This window comes from Hyposmocoma kahamanoa, unplaced genomic scaffold (assembly GCF_003589595.1).
Source record: "Hyposmocoma kahamanoa isolate Upper Pololo Valley unplaced genomic scaffold, ASM358959v1 93, whole genome shotgun sequence".
Lineage (NCBI taxonomy): Eukaryota > Metazoa > Arthropoda > Insecta > Lepidoptera > Cosmopterigidae > Hyposmocoma > Hyposmocoma kahamanoa.
In genome coordinates this window covers 22,614,056-22,630,930 of record NW_020654810.1, presented here as the reverse complement: position 1 = coordinate 22,630,930, position 16,875 = coordinate 22,614,056, and the positions used below count along the sequence as shown (strand labels likewise).

Genomic DNA, 16,875 nt, shown 5'->3' with positions numbered 1-16,875 from the left:
TTTACCACACGCAAAATAGGCGCCTTGATGTTGAATTGCGGACACCCGCCCGTTACACCAAATAAGTACCAAGCTTTCGTTTTATAAATATTGGTATAATTATATACAATATTTTATACACTGAAAAATCTTACTTAATAGTTTTACAATTACCTGTACGTAGTGTGCGCAACAGAAAAAAAAATGTAGTAGTTATAAGCTACGATTTTCAAAATCCAATGTTTTCGCGATTGTTACACAATGGAAATAAAACTGTATTTTTTCGGATCGCGTATTTGTTTTTATTTTTTCAAACAAAAACTGACTATTCCGCGGTCATGGAACGTTATAAAAAGTCCCGAAACGTTGATTTAGTTGTTGGTTGTTCCAATTTGACAGTAATGTTGCTTTATTTAATTAACCGACTTCAAAAAATTAGGATGTTTTAAATACGACTGATTATCCTTTATTGGGTAATCCTCCTCTAACTGGCAAACTATATGATAAATTCGGTAACCCATTTCAATAAAACTTTGGCAAATAGATGTAACAAAGTTTTGAGTTGACTGTAGTATAGGGTCTTAGAATAATAACGCATAGAATGATAGTTTCATATCAAACGAACTGTCACAATTGAGGCAAAAATCAAATTCATGTAGGCTAGTTTTAGTAGTAGGTTAATTTTCGGTTTTAGTGAATATTTATATAAAAATACAAGTTGAAACGCGCTACTTCGTTGTGGAATGTGATGTTAGTATCTATTTTATGTTTGTCTGACGTATTTTTACACTCATTTACCGCACAATTCGTCATTTTTAGCTAAAATTTTTGATCTGTTCGCGGTGCAAGTTGACCTTGAGCACTGAAGGCCCGCCCGCTCGTGTAGGCCCTTTTGGCGCGCTTCAATTTGCCTCACTTAGCGTGTGCGGACTAGGTTTCTATGCGTTATTATTCTAAGTATAGGGTACATTACATACATGTGATACCCTGTGATACATTTCTTACTATGAAAATATATTTTAAGCTTCTATGTAATTAGTTTATATATGTATTATAATCATTGTTTTTATAATTATTATATATAATATTAAAATAAATTATAATGATGTTATTTCAATGTCATTATATTTATTGAATTATATTTAATGATATTATTATAGAACTGTAGTATTATAAGTATAAATAAAAACGATATTACTTGACAAAAAACTTACATTAAATGAATCAATAAATTAGTGTTAATTATTTAACCCAGAAAAAGAAAACCATAAGAAGTGAGTTGTAAGAACTTATTAGTCATCGTATTGACCAATGACACGTCTTTATAACGTGACGTGATTCGAATGTGGAATAGGGCAGTGGGATTAGAGAGAAACAGAGGTGAATCATAAATAAAAGCAAGTTTTTAATTTTAAGGCCGGTGGTAAATGCACCAGAGAAGTGCCGCCAGTCAACACGTGCGTGTAGCTTACCATCAGGCCTACGACTTGTTTGTTCCGTCATTCGATATTATATTAAAAAAAATAGGGTCTCGCATTATAAGTACCTAGGGCACTGGGTGCCGGAGAGTCTGTCTGACGATATAGACATTAAACGTAAAGCTTACGCGTTTTTAAAGCATTTTGCCAATCTTTTTACAGCGTATCGCGCCCTGTTGGGGTTGCCGCTTTACAATTCTAGTGCTTCGGGGATGTTTACCGAGCGGCTTTAGCGCCATTTTGCGGAAGCGGGTAGTATCCCTTACGCGCGGAGTGCGGGGCAGCGTAAATGGCCTTCGTACAGTGGCCGATAGGAACGATGGGCCCATATTATTTCAATGGGTACGGGTACACGTCAATGTTTAGAGGATTTATATTAACATAGTTTTTAAGTACTTTAAGTATTTTGTCCGAAATAAAGACTTGAATTGAGTAACAACATACAACTCACTGAAATTCACTAATTTGGAGACAAATTTATGCATAATATATACCTTCAATATATCATAAAGATTCTGTCCTTCATTTGCCATTCGAAATTTTTTTGTTTCGATGAAAAGCGTCAGCGTCTATTTCGATAACAGTAGCTTAATATTTAAAATCTCCAGTATGATTGTGGAACATTTGAGCTATAGTTTGCGGGCAAACATCGTTATTAGCTCTGGTGTAGGAGAGGTTAAAACAAATTTAGACCTTATTGTAACTCTAGTGTTTTTTTAAAGTTTTTATTGAATGTCACGATGTATTACGATCATGATATTCAATTGGTTTTTGTGAAATTACTCCACTAGTTTGTTATAACTATTACAAAGATCGAAACATTAAGAAAAAATTCATTCGATGCGTATGGATTCGAACCAGACCTCTGGCAATCCGAAAACAGACGTTGTTGTTTATGATGTTAGTAATATAGTCCTGGGAGGTTGTTAGTATTTTAAAAATAACCCTGTATACTGCCCCAATATTCAATACTTAACGTTAACCCTGAATATAAAATATTGAAGATAGGAAATGAAACTATTTTCCGGATTTAAATCGCGTATATTTGTTTTTTCAAACAAACCAACCTTTCGGGTCCTTTACAGGTCCCGAAAGGTATATTGGAGAGTTAAAATTTCTTATAGAATAATTACGCTAGACTCGGCAAAAGTCGTTCAAAATAACGAATAAATCTCGTTGTGAAAATTTAGTAGGTTTTCAACTTGTCAACACTTGAGACATACCTCAACTTTAGCAGCGTTGTAGAACTGGTAGAGCGGCTCGTGCGGGAATAGCGAGTGCGGCAGAGGCGAAGCAGGATGGGACCCTGAGGATGCGCCTGATGATGACGATATATTGCCTGCTTGGTAGAGGCCGACTTCCGCGTACCTATACGGTAAAAAACATGATTGGCGTTAAATATAACAATAATTCGACGTCTCCCCTGAATAAACGTATAAAAGTTTTTATCAGGTAGTAATAAACCAATTCTTTCACGCAAAAAGAGGGGTAAATAATCTATTTTAAAAGGAAATTACTACCTTAGCTCAAATACAAGTTTCATTTTGGTTTGGGTCGAGCGACAGGGACACTGGTTTTATTTCTGAATTTATTTTAATTACAAACAAAATTTTAAAGCCATTTGATAAATGTATATCGTATGCGATGCGTGTTCTGTTTACTTCAGTTGCTATAAAACAAATAATTGGTATATGTAAAGGACCTATTGAATGCAGCGGTTTTCTTGTAAAATTTCAAGGTAGGTTTGTGGTTTTTTCTATCGTGAAATATTTTAGGAATCTTGTTCTCACACCTTATAGTAATCAGTGTACATCTTTAATTTTACTATAAATTTTTTCCTTGTTGATTGATTCAACAGTTTTTCACACACAAAATTTAATATACGACGTAAAACTCAGGTTAATTTATGTTTTATATTTATTTAGAAATTCTTCAAGTGCAGAGTTATTGAAGTTTCTTGTTGGTGATTTGATAACACACGTTTACTCGGTGAACAATGAAGTCGAATTTATTTCAGATATTGATCCATAATGAAATAGTAACAAGGACAAAAAAGTGTGTATGTATGTATACATGTTGTTGTTAGTTGTAATTATTCCATCTATTTAATAAAAAAGAAATTTGGTATCCGGCACAACTCTAGACAAAGTTAGCACACGATTATAAGCATTGACATTTGATTTCCTCCAAGCCGTTTACGCACTGAATCCCACTCGTCTTCGTTCTATTTACCATTTAAAACCATTTATTTACCACACACTGTAGTACGAACAGAACATAATAATATAACAATATTGTTGGAACAACAACAGTGCGCGGAAGGAACTGGGGGTCTACTCTGGATCGCCGTCCGAAACAATTACTGCCAAATAAGCAATCTTGACCAAATGAAAAGACGCGTGATGAGAATGAAGCTTCATTCTTGATACTTTTAATTTTGTAGAATATTACTTATTTGATAATAATTGTTTCGGACGGATGTCGAACGGAGATCGTGAGTAGACCCCCAGGCTTTATAGATAGATAGACAGCCTGGCCTTATTGACACGAATCCGAGCCTGTACAAATCTTATAAACCCTACGCTGACTTAGATTAAACAAGGATGGCGAGCTAAACAAGTTATTCGGATTTACAAAAAGAAACTTTGCTGTTTAAGCAAGAAATTAAGTTAGTCTTTGAATTTACTTTGTAAGTCTAAGGCTTAGATTGTTTTGTAAATACGAAAAACTTGCTTAGCTCTAATTTTTGTTTAGTCGAAGTTAGTTTGTTTTACAAACCACAGCCTTAGATAAAAAAACAGCAAAAGACAGCCAAAAACAAAAGAAAATGTATGTTTTTTCTTTTTTTTTGTATATATGTTACGCGATAACTCCGCTATTTGTGAACCGATATTGGTTATTCTTTTTTTTTATTGGAAAGAGGGTACCTCAATAGTGGTCCCATTTGAAGAAAATATTCCACCCCTAAAGGTGGCAAACCAGGGGATGAATGACTTTTGATGTCGGTTTTTTTAGTACTCTGTAATGAGATTATTTCAAGAACAAATTTGGAAGTTGTAAAAATATTACAGTTCGAAACTAAAATTAGATCTTCTTTTGTTATTGAGTACGAAAGTGAATTTTAATTAAGTTTATTACTTCTGGCTGATATGAAGGCATTGCCAATGAAAATCGCATATAAATTTTGCTATATAATAGGTAGGTACTTATCGTTTTACGCTTGAATAGTAGTCATAATTAGCATAAGGAAAATTCTTCAAGGCGATGTCGTTTCCGTTCGGCACATTTTCATCAATAAATTACCGTCGTTGTTTTCCATTTCCATAACACGACGTCGGATGCTTTGCACACCGGTTCTGATGGTGTCGCCATTTCTGAGGCCCCGGGTTCGATCCCCGGCTGGGTCAATGTAGAAAAAATTAACTTTTCTATAGCGTCTCGGGTCTGGGTGTTTGTGGTACCGTCGTTGTTTCCGATTCCCATAATACAAGTTTATTTACTTACTTTGGGATCGGAGCTACGTATATGATGTTGTCTAATGTATATTTATTTATTAATTATTTAAAATATATTCAAATACTTCATAATTAATGCAGATTCTTCGCTTTTCAAACTTGAGTATAACCGTAACGGCAATTAGTAACGAAAGGGCCGATATTAATGCATGTGACTGTACTTTAGACGAAAAACTAGGTCACTGTATACCTGCTGATTGTATCGATTAATTTGATACTATATTTGTATCGAATGGCATTGGAAAATCCATAATTAATTCACTATCGCCTTGGAACTTTCACAAAATGTTTTACATTAACACACACGTGTTGCGGGCTGTACGATCGTGGTGACACTGGGGCTTGGTTACTTTCAAGGGACAGTAGAGGTTCCTTGTGAAAGAGTTCGTTCAGGGAAGTACTGCCACATTACCCATTTCTACCGCCAAGCAGTAATGTCAGCATTATTGGGTTCCGGTTTTGAATGGTGCTGGTAAATTACAGGCACATGGGACTTGTCAACTTACGTCTCAGGGTGACGGGTGCAGTGATAGTGCCCCTCACATCTTTGCGATTTAAAGTTCTGAGTGGCACTGCAACTGTTATGGAGAGACGTGTAGCTTACCATCAGGCGCACGACTTGTTCGTCCCGTCACTTGATATTATAAAAAAAAAACTTTCGACCGGCCTATATTTTAAGGACATTCTCAGTTTGGTTTCCCACTTCATCACAACAGACTTTTCAACGGTTTTATTATAACATTTCTTAATATCCGTAGTGGCACCCAAAACACGTTTTTGGTGAGTGTTACGAGTTTAGCGACTTTAGCGATTTCTTTTACCACTTATGATCTCAAAATTTAATATATGCATAATGAAACCAATCTCTTTAACTTCGTTTATACTTCATTAATGCTTCTAAGTCACTTTAGTAGCAGTCAAAGTCAAAGATCATTTATTCCATAGGCAAAATAAATTTACACTTGGAAACATTGACTTACAATTATATGGACGTCGGGTCCGCGCTAAAAAGTGTCCGAACTTATAGGGCGTTAAAATCGTTTACAGAGCGTCATTCACGCTTTAGTCTTCGTTTGTTCGACTGACAGCGAAGCAAGCAAAATTAGACAGTACTGCGATGACATTACAATTTAAATTCAACGTTTTAGCTTTTTCATATTCCTTTACATGTCACTACGTTTAAATAGGTTGACTTGGGACATTTTTTTCGTGGTTTTTGTATTAGACCCGTCGTCCATTTATTTGTAAGTCAATGCTTGGAAACGTCACATTTACATTAAACTACAGCTCATTCACTACGCTGATTTCCCTGAGAAGAATGAGCAAGAAACTCTAGGGATTGCTCTTTTCAAATAAACTTAAGCGCTATGGAATTCACTTTGAATCAACTTTGTGTAGATTCTGGTGCCGTATTTCCATATATCTTTATCTAACACGTAGTCTTCAATTTTGTAATATGACTTTTCAATCAAAATATTTTTGATGCAGTTTTTAAACTTAGGAAATGATAATTTTAATATATGCTCCGGAATCTTATTGTAAAAACGTATACAGTTCCCCATAAAAGAGTCGTTTACCTTTGTTAAACGAAATCGTGGTACCATGACCTTGGACTTAGCTCTAAGGTTAATATTGTGGATATCTTCTTTCTTATTGAAATTATGTATATTTTTACGGGCATATAAAATATTTGAGTACATGTTTTGTAAAGCTCTTTGTGAAAGAGTTCGTCCAGGCAACTATTGCCACCTTACTTTTTCTGCCGCCAATCAGTAATGTGCGCATTACTGCGTTTCGGTTTTGAAGGGTAGAGGTGCTATTTAAATTACAGGCACATGTCAACTTATGTTGACATGTGCCTGTAATTTAAATAGCTATTATGTTGTATTTTAAACTGCATACGCACTGAGGAAACTGCGTCCTCTTGTCTCCAATGTGGTATTGAGGCAGACGTATTATGCATATTTTCATTCGTTGATGTCTTATGGCATCACACTGTGGGGTAATTCAACTGAGTCGATTAGGGTATTTATTCTTCAAAAACGTGTACTAAGAACAATAGTAGGCATAAAAAATGGTCAGACCTGCAGAAACCTTTTTAAGAAATACAATATAATGACCATGTACTCACAATATATTTATGATATAATAGTTTATGCGCGTCAAAACTTGGCTACTTATGAGCGACGCACGGACGGAGGCCGAGCATTACGAAACGCGGGAACACTAAAATCCGTTGCCCACCGTACCGAACTTGCAACTAGAAATCCGCGGGTAATAGGTCCCCGATTCTACGAACATCTACCCACAGACCTGAAAAGTGTTAGAAACGATGAAACGTTTTGTACCCGACTAAAAAACCTTTTATTGGATATTGAATTGTACAGTGTCGATGAGTTTCTTTTGAAACAATTTTAATTTTATTTTATTCGACAAGCAGTAGTTATACTACTTTATTTTATATTAATTATTATTATTATAATTTTATTACTGACGATCATAGTTATCCCTTGACATTGTATTTCCAATTGTAATATTGTGACATTGATAACATGAAATAAACGATTCTATTCTATTCTATTCTATTCTATTCTATTCTATTGTTTCAGGGTGAAGGGCGCAGTGGCAGTGACCCTCAAATCTTTGCGATTTAAAGTTGGCATTGCCTGTTATGGATATTTTTAACTACCTTCGGTATCGAACGGTTAACATGCTGGTCTGGCAGAGGTCCTGCGTTCGATTCCCGGGCTGGGAGAAATATTTGTTTATTTCTCAAAAGAATACAAATTCAACTCGAAATACAAAATATCATAAAATTTCTACACAGAGTACGTGTTGACAAAATATTGGAGACAAAAGTCTCCTAGTATAACAAGACAAATCAAAAACAGGGCACTAATCAAGTATTCCATATCAATTGCCATTGTGAAACTTTAATAGCTAATACATATAGAAATAAAACATCAAACCTGAGAATTTCCTATGGCCTACATTTATTTTCCTCGTGAGTTTAGGAGTAATTTGTGGTTGTCTTTGTGTGTCCATGGCATCCGCGATACAGGGTTTCCCTAGTGCGGCGTATTATTATATATCGACGTGTTGCTTACCATCAGGCTCACACCTCGTTCGTCCCGTTAGTTGGTTATCATAAAAAAAATATCTTTAAGCTCAACAGAACCACTACAAATCTTCCAGCCTGACACCAAATGAATCAAATACCTTTTAAGTTCAATCAACCAAAATTATAAGATTTTCTACACCTCAAAGCATATCTACTTTGACGCAAAAGTTATTATAAAGTAAATTTATTTACGCCAAAAATTTTCGGTCAGATTGCCGGCAGAACAATATTTAACGTATAACCAAACCACAAACCACAGTATATGAATACTTAATTTTTAACCGATAATGATAATTTTTGGTGTGCAGTGTGGTTTATTTATTTATTTATTGTTATTCTTTTAACGAGCCTATTTAACACTTCAACACACCTCTTCGGTTGATCGACAGTGTGACACTACATTGTGATTTGTGAATTATGCCGATGAGACCTGACACATGATGACTATGTAAACAAAGCGTAAGCTACAATGTTACACTACGATGATCGAGCCAGGTTATAAACTTAACTAGACTTCTTACTTCTCGATATTGGTGATTTAACATTAACTTTTTTATCTTAATTAAGGTTTCTTTTCCTCTTTATTTTTTATCGTTATTGAACATGTCAGCCCCATTAGAAAAACAATACCACAAGAAAACACTTAATAACAATAAACAAAGCCTAGAAAGATAAATCAAAATACTACCTAACCAAACACGTATACAAAATGTTCGTGGTACTACATGTTGGCTCCGACAAAACAAATTGAAACCACCCAACATTAAATGTACGGAGGCTTGTGAAAATAACTGCTTCTTAACTTAACCTTCAAAACCGGAACGTAATGATGCTCACGTTACTGCTCAGCGGCAGAAATAGGTAAGGTGGCAGTACTTCCCCGGATGAACTCTTTCGTAAGAAGCTCTACTGCACTACATACATCGTTTTTCGATTTAGGAATGATTGTCATTTGTTACACTGAATGAAGTTATTTTTTTCGCGCGCGGTGGCCCAAGAGTTTGCACTGTATGTGCTAGATGAAGGGTTGTTTCCCGGTAGGATCAACTTGAAAACTTTTCTAGATTATTTCTGGTCTGGATGTTCCAGATAGTGTCTCACAAACAATTTCACTGTCTAGTAATCATAGCACAGGGAATTTCCTAGATTCCGATTCGGTTTTAGCGAGCTTTGTGATTCAATCGCTTTCGCTTATACATTGCACCAAAGGTAACGGTGGCTCGCGGAACAGGCTGCGCGTGAGTCATTTTTGCGCCGGCGCGCGCGCGGTTCGCCGATTAATGTGCGACGTCATAGAGCAATGTAACGAAAATTGGGAGTGTACTCGCCTCATTGCGTAGAGAAATATGTTATTATTCGACTGTTTGTAAAAGACCCATTTAATCTGCGGCATAATGCTGAGTTAGGTTCTTTTTTTTAACACAGTACACTCAACTCTATACCTCGACACAATGTAGGCAACACTTCAGGCTTTACCCGAAAACCTAAACATTTTTTATCTCTACCATTCTGCCGCTGTTCATTGAAAGTACAATGTGACACTTAAAAAAAATTTACGTATTGGTAGGCGTAATTCGACTGGTCGTGATCAGTAATAAAAAACCGACCTCAAAAGTTCGCGTTTTATTCAGGTCCACCCTTAAAGGTGGAATATTTTCTTCAAATAAATTTAAATAGGACCAATGCTGAGGTACCCCTCTTTGTAACAAGAAAAGAATTGTCAAAATCGGTTCACAAATGCTAAAGTTATCGCGTAACAGACATAAAAACAGTCGAATTGCAGAACCTCCTTCTTTTTTTGAAGTCGGTTAAAAAAGGCTAATCTGTTACTACTGCCAATTTTTCCCTGAGTGGATAAGGTATGAAGTTACCGCAAGAGAAAAGTATATTTAAATTTATATTCAAATGTAAAACATATTTATCATTTTGTTTCTTTAAATATTAATTTTCTCGGTTTGAGTTTTTGTATTGTACCTATGTCTTAAGCTTTTAATATAGGTACCGTGAGTCCGAGATTCAGCAAATAAATGAGTTATCTATCTATCTATTATGAAGGTCGGTTTTACCGCGCGGAATGGTGTAAAGAGGCTCGTGCCGGAGGCAAACTTACCAGGAGGCTGTGGAGGTGTGCGTGGAGGCGGTGTCGGAGTTGCAGTCAGCGTACCACGAGGTGCGTGAGCGCGACTTCTCCTTGCGCGTGAGTGGCAATGTTGGCAGCAATCGCTTCAATTCTGTGTAATCAACAGTTCTTTGTTAAATAAAAGTATTTTTTTAGGTTCTGGCTTTTCTTGAACAATATTAACACAAAGATCGAAGAGAGAATTCTGTCAATTTATGGGAGTTACACTTTTTATTGATTTTGTTATTAAATTATGTTGAACTACTTAACATTGCTCTTTAAGTTTATTTCTGCTTCTGCTTTATGCCGACACCATTACTGATATTGAAATATATAAGTTTTCTAATTAAGTTTTATTGAAATTACTCCACTAGTTTGTTATAATTATTAAACAAAACTAACACTTCAGAAATTATTAACTTCGATCCGGTTGGATTCGAACCAACGTTTCCCAGCAAATAGTGCTAGGCGCTATGCCAATTAAGTCACAGAACGAACCAACGGACCTCAGGAATTTTTCTAATTCTTCTACGGCAAAAAAGTCGTTAAAAAACAATATGAAGATCTGCAACAAACACATGGAAAGTTTCGTAACATCCGTTCGTTCTGTAAGGCGGCCGTTAGAATTTGTCTTTTAAAAAAAAAACTAATTTTCCTAACACCCGATTTATTGATAAAAATTACACATAGATCGATAACACCGTTATAACAGTTATAACACAGTTATCGATCAGATATCGATTATAGAAGTCAGTCGACTTCCCGATTCCCGGAGCGACGTACCGCTTTTATAAGTGCCAGTGTCCGACTCGATTTGTGTTTTACGCAAAATATCGAAACTTGCACATTGCATTATTGAAAAATACGGCAATAAAATGTATCAACCCTTGCAAAATGACCGTATTAGATTGGGTTATAGCTACAGTTCGTTCCGTGGCTTAGTTGGCATAGCGTCTGGCATGGTTTGCTGGGAAACGTTGGTTCGATTCCAACCAGATAGAAGTGGTTTTTTTCTAAAGTGCTCGATATTTATTTAATAATTATAAGTGTTGTAAGTTAAGTCTATTAATACAAATTAAATAGGCTATTAGTTTTATAAATGTAAGTCATTATAGAGAACGTACATAAAGAAAATAGTGTGAAGATACTGGTGTAATTGAAATAAGAAGGCATTTGTATTAAGAATGAGAATGTTAATGCAAAAACCAGGTGATTAAACGCCAAAAGCTAAACCTGCGTTCTTGAGCTTCAAGTGCACACATGTCTATATGAAACACATTATGAATTGTATAATTTATGGTTGTTTTAATCACGACATTGTATGTAGTTCTTACATTGAATACCCTGCAAATTGCTTTGCTCAAGGAAAATGATGCTATAAAGAGCAAAGTAAATTTATAAGTTGATCTTAAGATATTTCCCTGGTTACATTTGTAATGTTAATGATGAAGTTTACAATAATCTTTATGAACCGGAAACTATTGTGAGCAATAGGTACTTTGGTATAATTGTTATTTATATAAATATTATTGTCATTTACAATAGGTACTGTTTCTGCTTTGTACAGTAGAAAATAAACGTATGATGTTGTCCTGCACAACAAAAACGGCTGGGTACCGCACACAAAGCGCGTGACAATGCAACAATGACAATGACGAAACGTGCAATTGCACAAAGTTCATAATATCTATTCATTTTAAACAAGTGAGATCATCCTTTTCAACTAAGATAATTATTGAACATCACTTACGGCCCATAAGTACGGAAAATTCATTAGTCATAACAAAACACAATTAAACATTTAACAACAAGTGATAAATATAAAAATAATTATAGTTACAGTTAACAGTACGAAAGTACGATGTTTTATTTTAAATATATTGTGAAGGCTGCGCGTGCGCCACGCGAGCGCGTTAAACGTTCACTGCCGATTATTGCGCTTAGAGTCGTTGCTAGTGATGGGGTCGTGTACCTAGTATAGGTTAAGTGATATTTGTGTCACTTAAGTACATACATAGTGTATAGTATAGCGTCTAAAGTTGTTTTGTTTCCTTTGTAAGTTGTTACTTAGCCACGTGGGGTTTGAGTATATTACAATACTGGGTAATGACAATATTAAACATTTATTATATGAATGTTGTAAAGAGATTGGAACATTATATTTGTCAAATCATTAAAAATATGTAAGAGTAAATAAATATATGAAAACAATATTTGGTAACATAATTTGATAATAGATATTTGATAGTTACAACTAAAATTCAACCTAAAAGTGATATGAAAGTTGTTTGTTTCCATTGAAAGATCTTGCCAGATGGAACTGATTAAACTCGAGAAATACTCTGATAACGAATTAAAAAAGAAATTATTTTTTACAAAAAAAATAATATATATAATTAATAAATTATAGTTGGATGTACCTTATTTTTGTTCTGTAAGTAATCATAAGTATCTATCTGAAATTGTTAAGTGAAGTGGCTTGACGGGGTCCATATAATCCCCATATGATCACCAGTGGCAATGAATATATAAATAAAACAATGAATAAAACAAAAACTTTTCACAACAAAAGTTCAACAAAAGGTCTTCGGCATGTGAAGGCTCAATTTTGCTGATAATATACATTATAAGCATCGTGTTACATGGACCCCTCGCCACTAGTAGCTGGGTAATTTTCACGTCACTTATATATACCTAATTATGGTGGCAATTTCTATTATTCAAATATTGTGCAATATTATCATGAAGCACTATTTAATATTGGAATATTTAAATAATGAAAATTACCTCCAAAATTAGGTAGAGAAAACTAACTGACAAAAACCCAGTTAGTAATCCAATTTAAGTATATGTCGAGTATGAAAATACTATAGTTGTCCCATGACTATACTTTAATAAGCGAAGGTACAATAGCGCAAACTTAACGCAGTCATTAGCAAGGCAAGGCTCTATAGAGGTCGAACGGGTCATTAAAGTACACTGAACAGGCCTATTTTACTTTACTAGCAATCTTACATGTATTCAGAAGATAGAAATAAAGACGATTGCTAGTAGAGGCAGCTAAATACACGGGATGTTATTTGAATTCTTCTTGTATTCCAGCTAGCAGATAGAGCTCCTTGTGAAAGAGTTACAAAGGGTAAGGAATTTATCAACTTGTGTCACAGGACGACAGGTGCAGTGGAAATGCCCCTCAGATTTGTGATTAAGAGCTCTGAGTGGCACTGCAACTGTTATGGACAGGCGTGTCGCTTACCACCAGGCGCACGACTTATTCGTCCCGTCACTTGGTATTATAAAAAAACAAAATAGAGTTCTTTGAGCTTTAGCCAGCAGCGACGATAAGTGCAAGAGGTTAGGTGATACATCTTAAAGATGTCAATGGTACCTTTTTGAAGATACAATTATGATACCGATCCCTATGTACGTGTATTGTAACAATTAAACAGCCAGTATTACAATTTTTAGAATTTAAGAAGACACATAACAAACCTTAATATTTATATGAAATCAAAATAAAACTATTCTTGCGTTTTCAAATTGAAACTTAGTTTTAGAAACTTTAATGGCCACTTCACAAAAAAATACTTTTTTGTTGTGTGATTGTGTCGATTTCATCGTGCGAATTGAGCAAAAAAGAGTTTTATTTTTGCGATGTATCACTTTTCAATTATTATATATTACTTTGACGTTAAGGTGAAGCAAAAAGTCTAAAAATAATAAAAAAGCAATAAAGAGAACCACAAAAATATAAAATAACCAGACGACCAGCAAATTCAACCAAAAAAGTGTAGTTTGAACCTGAGCTCTTTGAACATTGGTACTTGTGTACAGTGAATAACTCTTTTTGCAAGTTTGTTATGGACATAATGAGGATAATAGATAGTACGAGTAGTATATAGATAATAGATAGCTGCGTAATAAGAGAGGGTTGTGGTGTAAAAGATGATGTAGTGACTCGAATAGAAAAGAGAATACTTCGATAGTTGGGTCATATGAAAACGACGTTAGAATAATTAAGCGAATTTGTAGAGCGATCGTGGAGAGAATCACAAGGAAGGATCGCCTTTCCTCACATTTCCACCTCGGCGTAGGTTTTAAGAAAAGGCCAGTCCAAAAGTACTAATAAGCAGGCGCGTATGAAAACAGTGATGCAGGTAGAGAAAGCGAAAGAAGTATCGAAGGAGCGTAGCGAGTATATGTCCATTGACTCTACCTAACTTATTGTGAGACGTGATGGTATGTAGGTGTATGTATGTATCGCAGCTTTCAAGGAGAGTGGCCCAAATCAAAATAGTTCATTTTGGACTTATTGCACGTGTCGCACTGTTAATACCATAGTGTATTAACTCAAAAAGTGTATTTTTTCAGAATCAATGAAACAGAATTACTCTATTCCAGTGAAAGATTATTAAAATATATGTATAGGTTAAAGTTTATTACAAACAACTAAACAATTAAAAAAATTGTCTCGTTTTGAGTTACGTTGTTTTTTACAATATTCTAACAAAGTTTTATTGTCTTGTAGATAGTCAATAGTATAATATTGAATTTCACATATTGATTGATTGAGTTATAACACTATTGTAATAGCAGTGGTAACCTATCACAAACTCGAATTTATTTTTGCCGAAATAACGTTTGTTCGAATTTTCATTACATCGAAAAACGAATTATAACGAAACCGTTGTTCTTTCAGGATATTTTGGATGTTTATCGCAAAGGCACGATTAGGTTCGGTTAGGTTAAGTTACCGGCTCTGCGCCCGCGGGGCCGGGGTATCTATAAGCAGATTCCCCCGGATTAACAAAAAAAAAAGGTTTAAGAGGGAGCAGAGGAAAAATAATCTTCGATTTGATTTTAGGATCTAGTAATAAGTTATGACGTCTCAAAGTTTTATATCTTAAATTTTCATAAATTTTGTGGAAAGATTCGAGAAATTCAGTTTCCAGAATATATCGGAAAAAAAGCATAAATCATACGTCACTTTTACAAATATTATATATTTATAATATGTAATGTAAAACATGTAAATGGTATCGTCATATCATTCGAGTAGCCCGCGAAAGCGGGAATAAACCAATTTAAATGTTATTAAGCACATAATAACAACTAAAATCGTCTGCACGACCTTCACTTTTATACCGGTGAATTTCCAATCCTATTACTGATGAAATCAAAATTCGTAAGTTCTAAGTGCGCTTATGCACACGAAAATAATATTTTTTATTTTACCGTTCAACATAGGTAGGTAATTCACAAACTTACCTTCGACCATTAGCGATCAATATTGATAATTTACGATGACGATTAAACAGCTCAGCCCCAAATTTTGTCAACGTCCTTTCGCCTCAACGGAGTGAAAGTGACTAATTTGTGAACAAATATATGCTTGAAGTCTTTTTGCGCATTAAAAATGTCGTAAGTGCCAAATTCGTTTTAGCGGAATAAGTCTAAAATTAAAGGGATTAAAAAAAAATCCCTAATGACAGTAGTCGATCATGCATAAATATAATTAATTATCTAATTTTTGTCCTAATAACTTTTCGAGAATAAATCGAAAAATGTGAAAATTAGACGTGTTTTCGTGATTTTAATCTATCGAGGAAACTTTATTCTTTTATGTTTCTGATTAACGTCTGTGCTTGAATATTTCGTGTAGTTACTAATATTTTATTTTTAACTTTAAAGTGGATTTACCCCTCTAAAATCAAATCGAAGATTAGGATTTTTTCCTCTGCTCCCTCTTAAAAGAAAAAACATTTTCCTCTCAAAATTACTTTCGAGGTTATGAAAGTTCGAGCAAACGTTATTTCTGGAAAATGTCATTTCGAACTATTGATAGGTAACCCAGTGCGGTATGTATTCAGAATTGTACTAACATTTATTGCGAATAAGACACGGAGCTTTCCATTGGTTAAAATGATTTAGTGATTGTTAGTTTTTTACATTTTATTAATGACTTAGATATTTTTGAGAAATGCCGCTATTGCAAAAATCCCTCGGTATTTAAGTAATAATAGAAACAAAACTATGATATTACATAATGGAAGTGTAATAAGGAATTATAATAACTAAGTTCAATACAGAAAAAATATGAAATGCATTAAAAAACTTAGGTGCAATATTATTTGAAAATAAGTAATTACAATAATAGTGCTTTAAAAAGACGTTTCATGCGTTTTAAATTAAAATCACGAGAATGCTGTCTGCATATAAGTTTTCTTCTGAACTCATGCTCATATGAATACAATACAATGAATATGCCAGTTGAACGTAAACCACAAAGCAACAAAGACAGTGCAAAACAAAGACATTCACGTGAAAGACAGAACACAACCGTACCCGAATCTCGCTGGAAATAAGAACAATTCCAATTAATACATGTTCGAGTAAAATAACATAATTAACATAGTGAATTTTGCGACACGAGTTTACGAGAGTTTCACAACCAAATTAAAAAAAAAAAATTTGTGTTTGTGTGTGCTTTAAGCTTTTTTTGCCGACTTCAAAAAAGGTGGATATTTTCAATTCGTCTGTATTTTTTTAGTGTGTATGTTAAACGATTAATCCGAATTTTGCAAGCCGATTTCGATGATTCTTTTTTTGTTTGAAAGAGGGTACCACAATATTGGTTACATTTAAATTGGAAGAAAATATTCC

At 34.4% G+C, this 16,875-nt stretch overlaps 1 protein-coding gene across 2 annotated transcripts in view; it reads right to left on the bottom strand.

The window, feature by feature from the left end:
- Positions 1-16,875, bottom strand: part of LOC113237380 (ephexin-1) — a 39,723-nt gene that overhangs the window by 16,722 nt on the left and 6,126 nt on the right. For both annotated transcript variants that reach the window (XM_026473810.1, XM_026473811.1), the window contains 2 exons: positions 10,204-10,324; positions 2,681-2,825 (listed from right to left, as the gene is read on the bottom strand). In XM_026473810.1, coding sequence (XP_026329595.1) covers positions 2,681-2,825; positions 10,204-10,324 — 266 coding nt within the window. The remainder of the gene's footprint in view (positions 1-2,680; positions 2,826-10,203; positions 10,325-16,875) is intronic.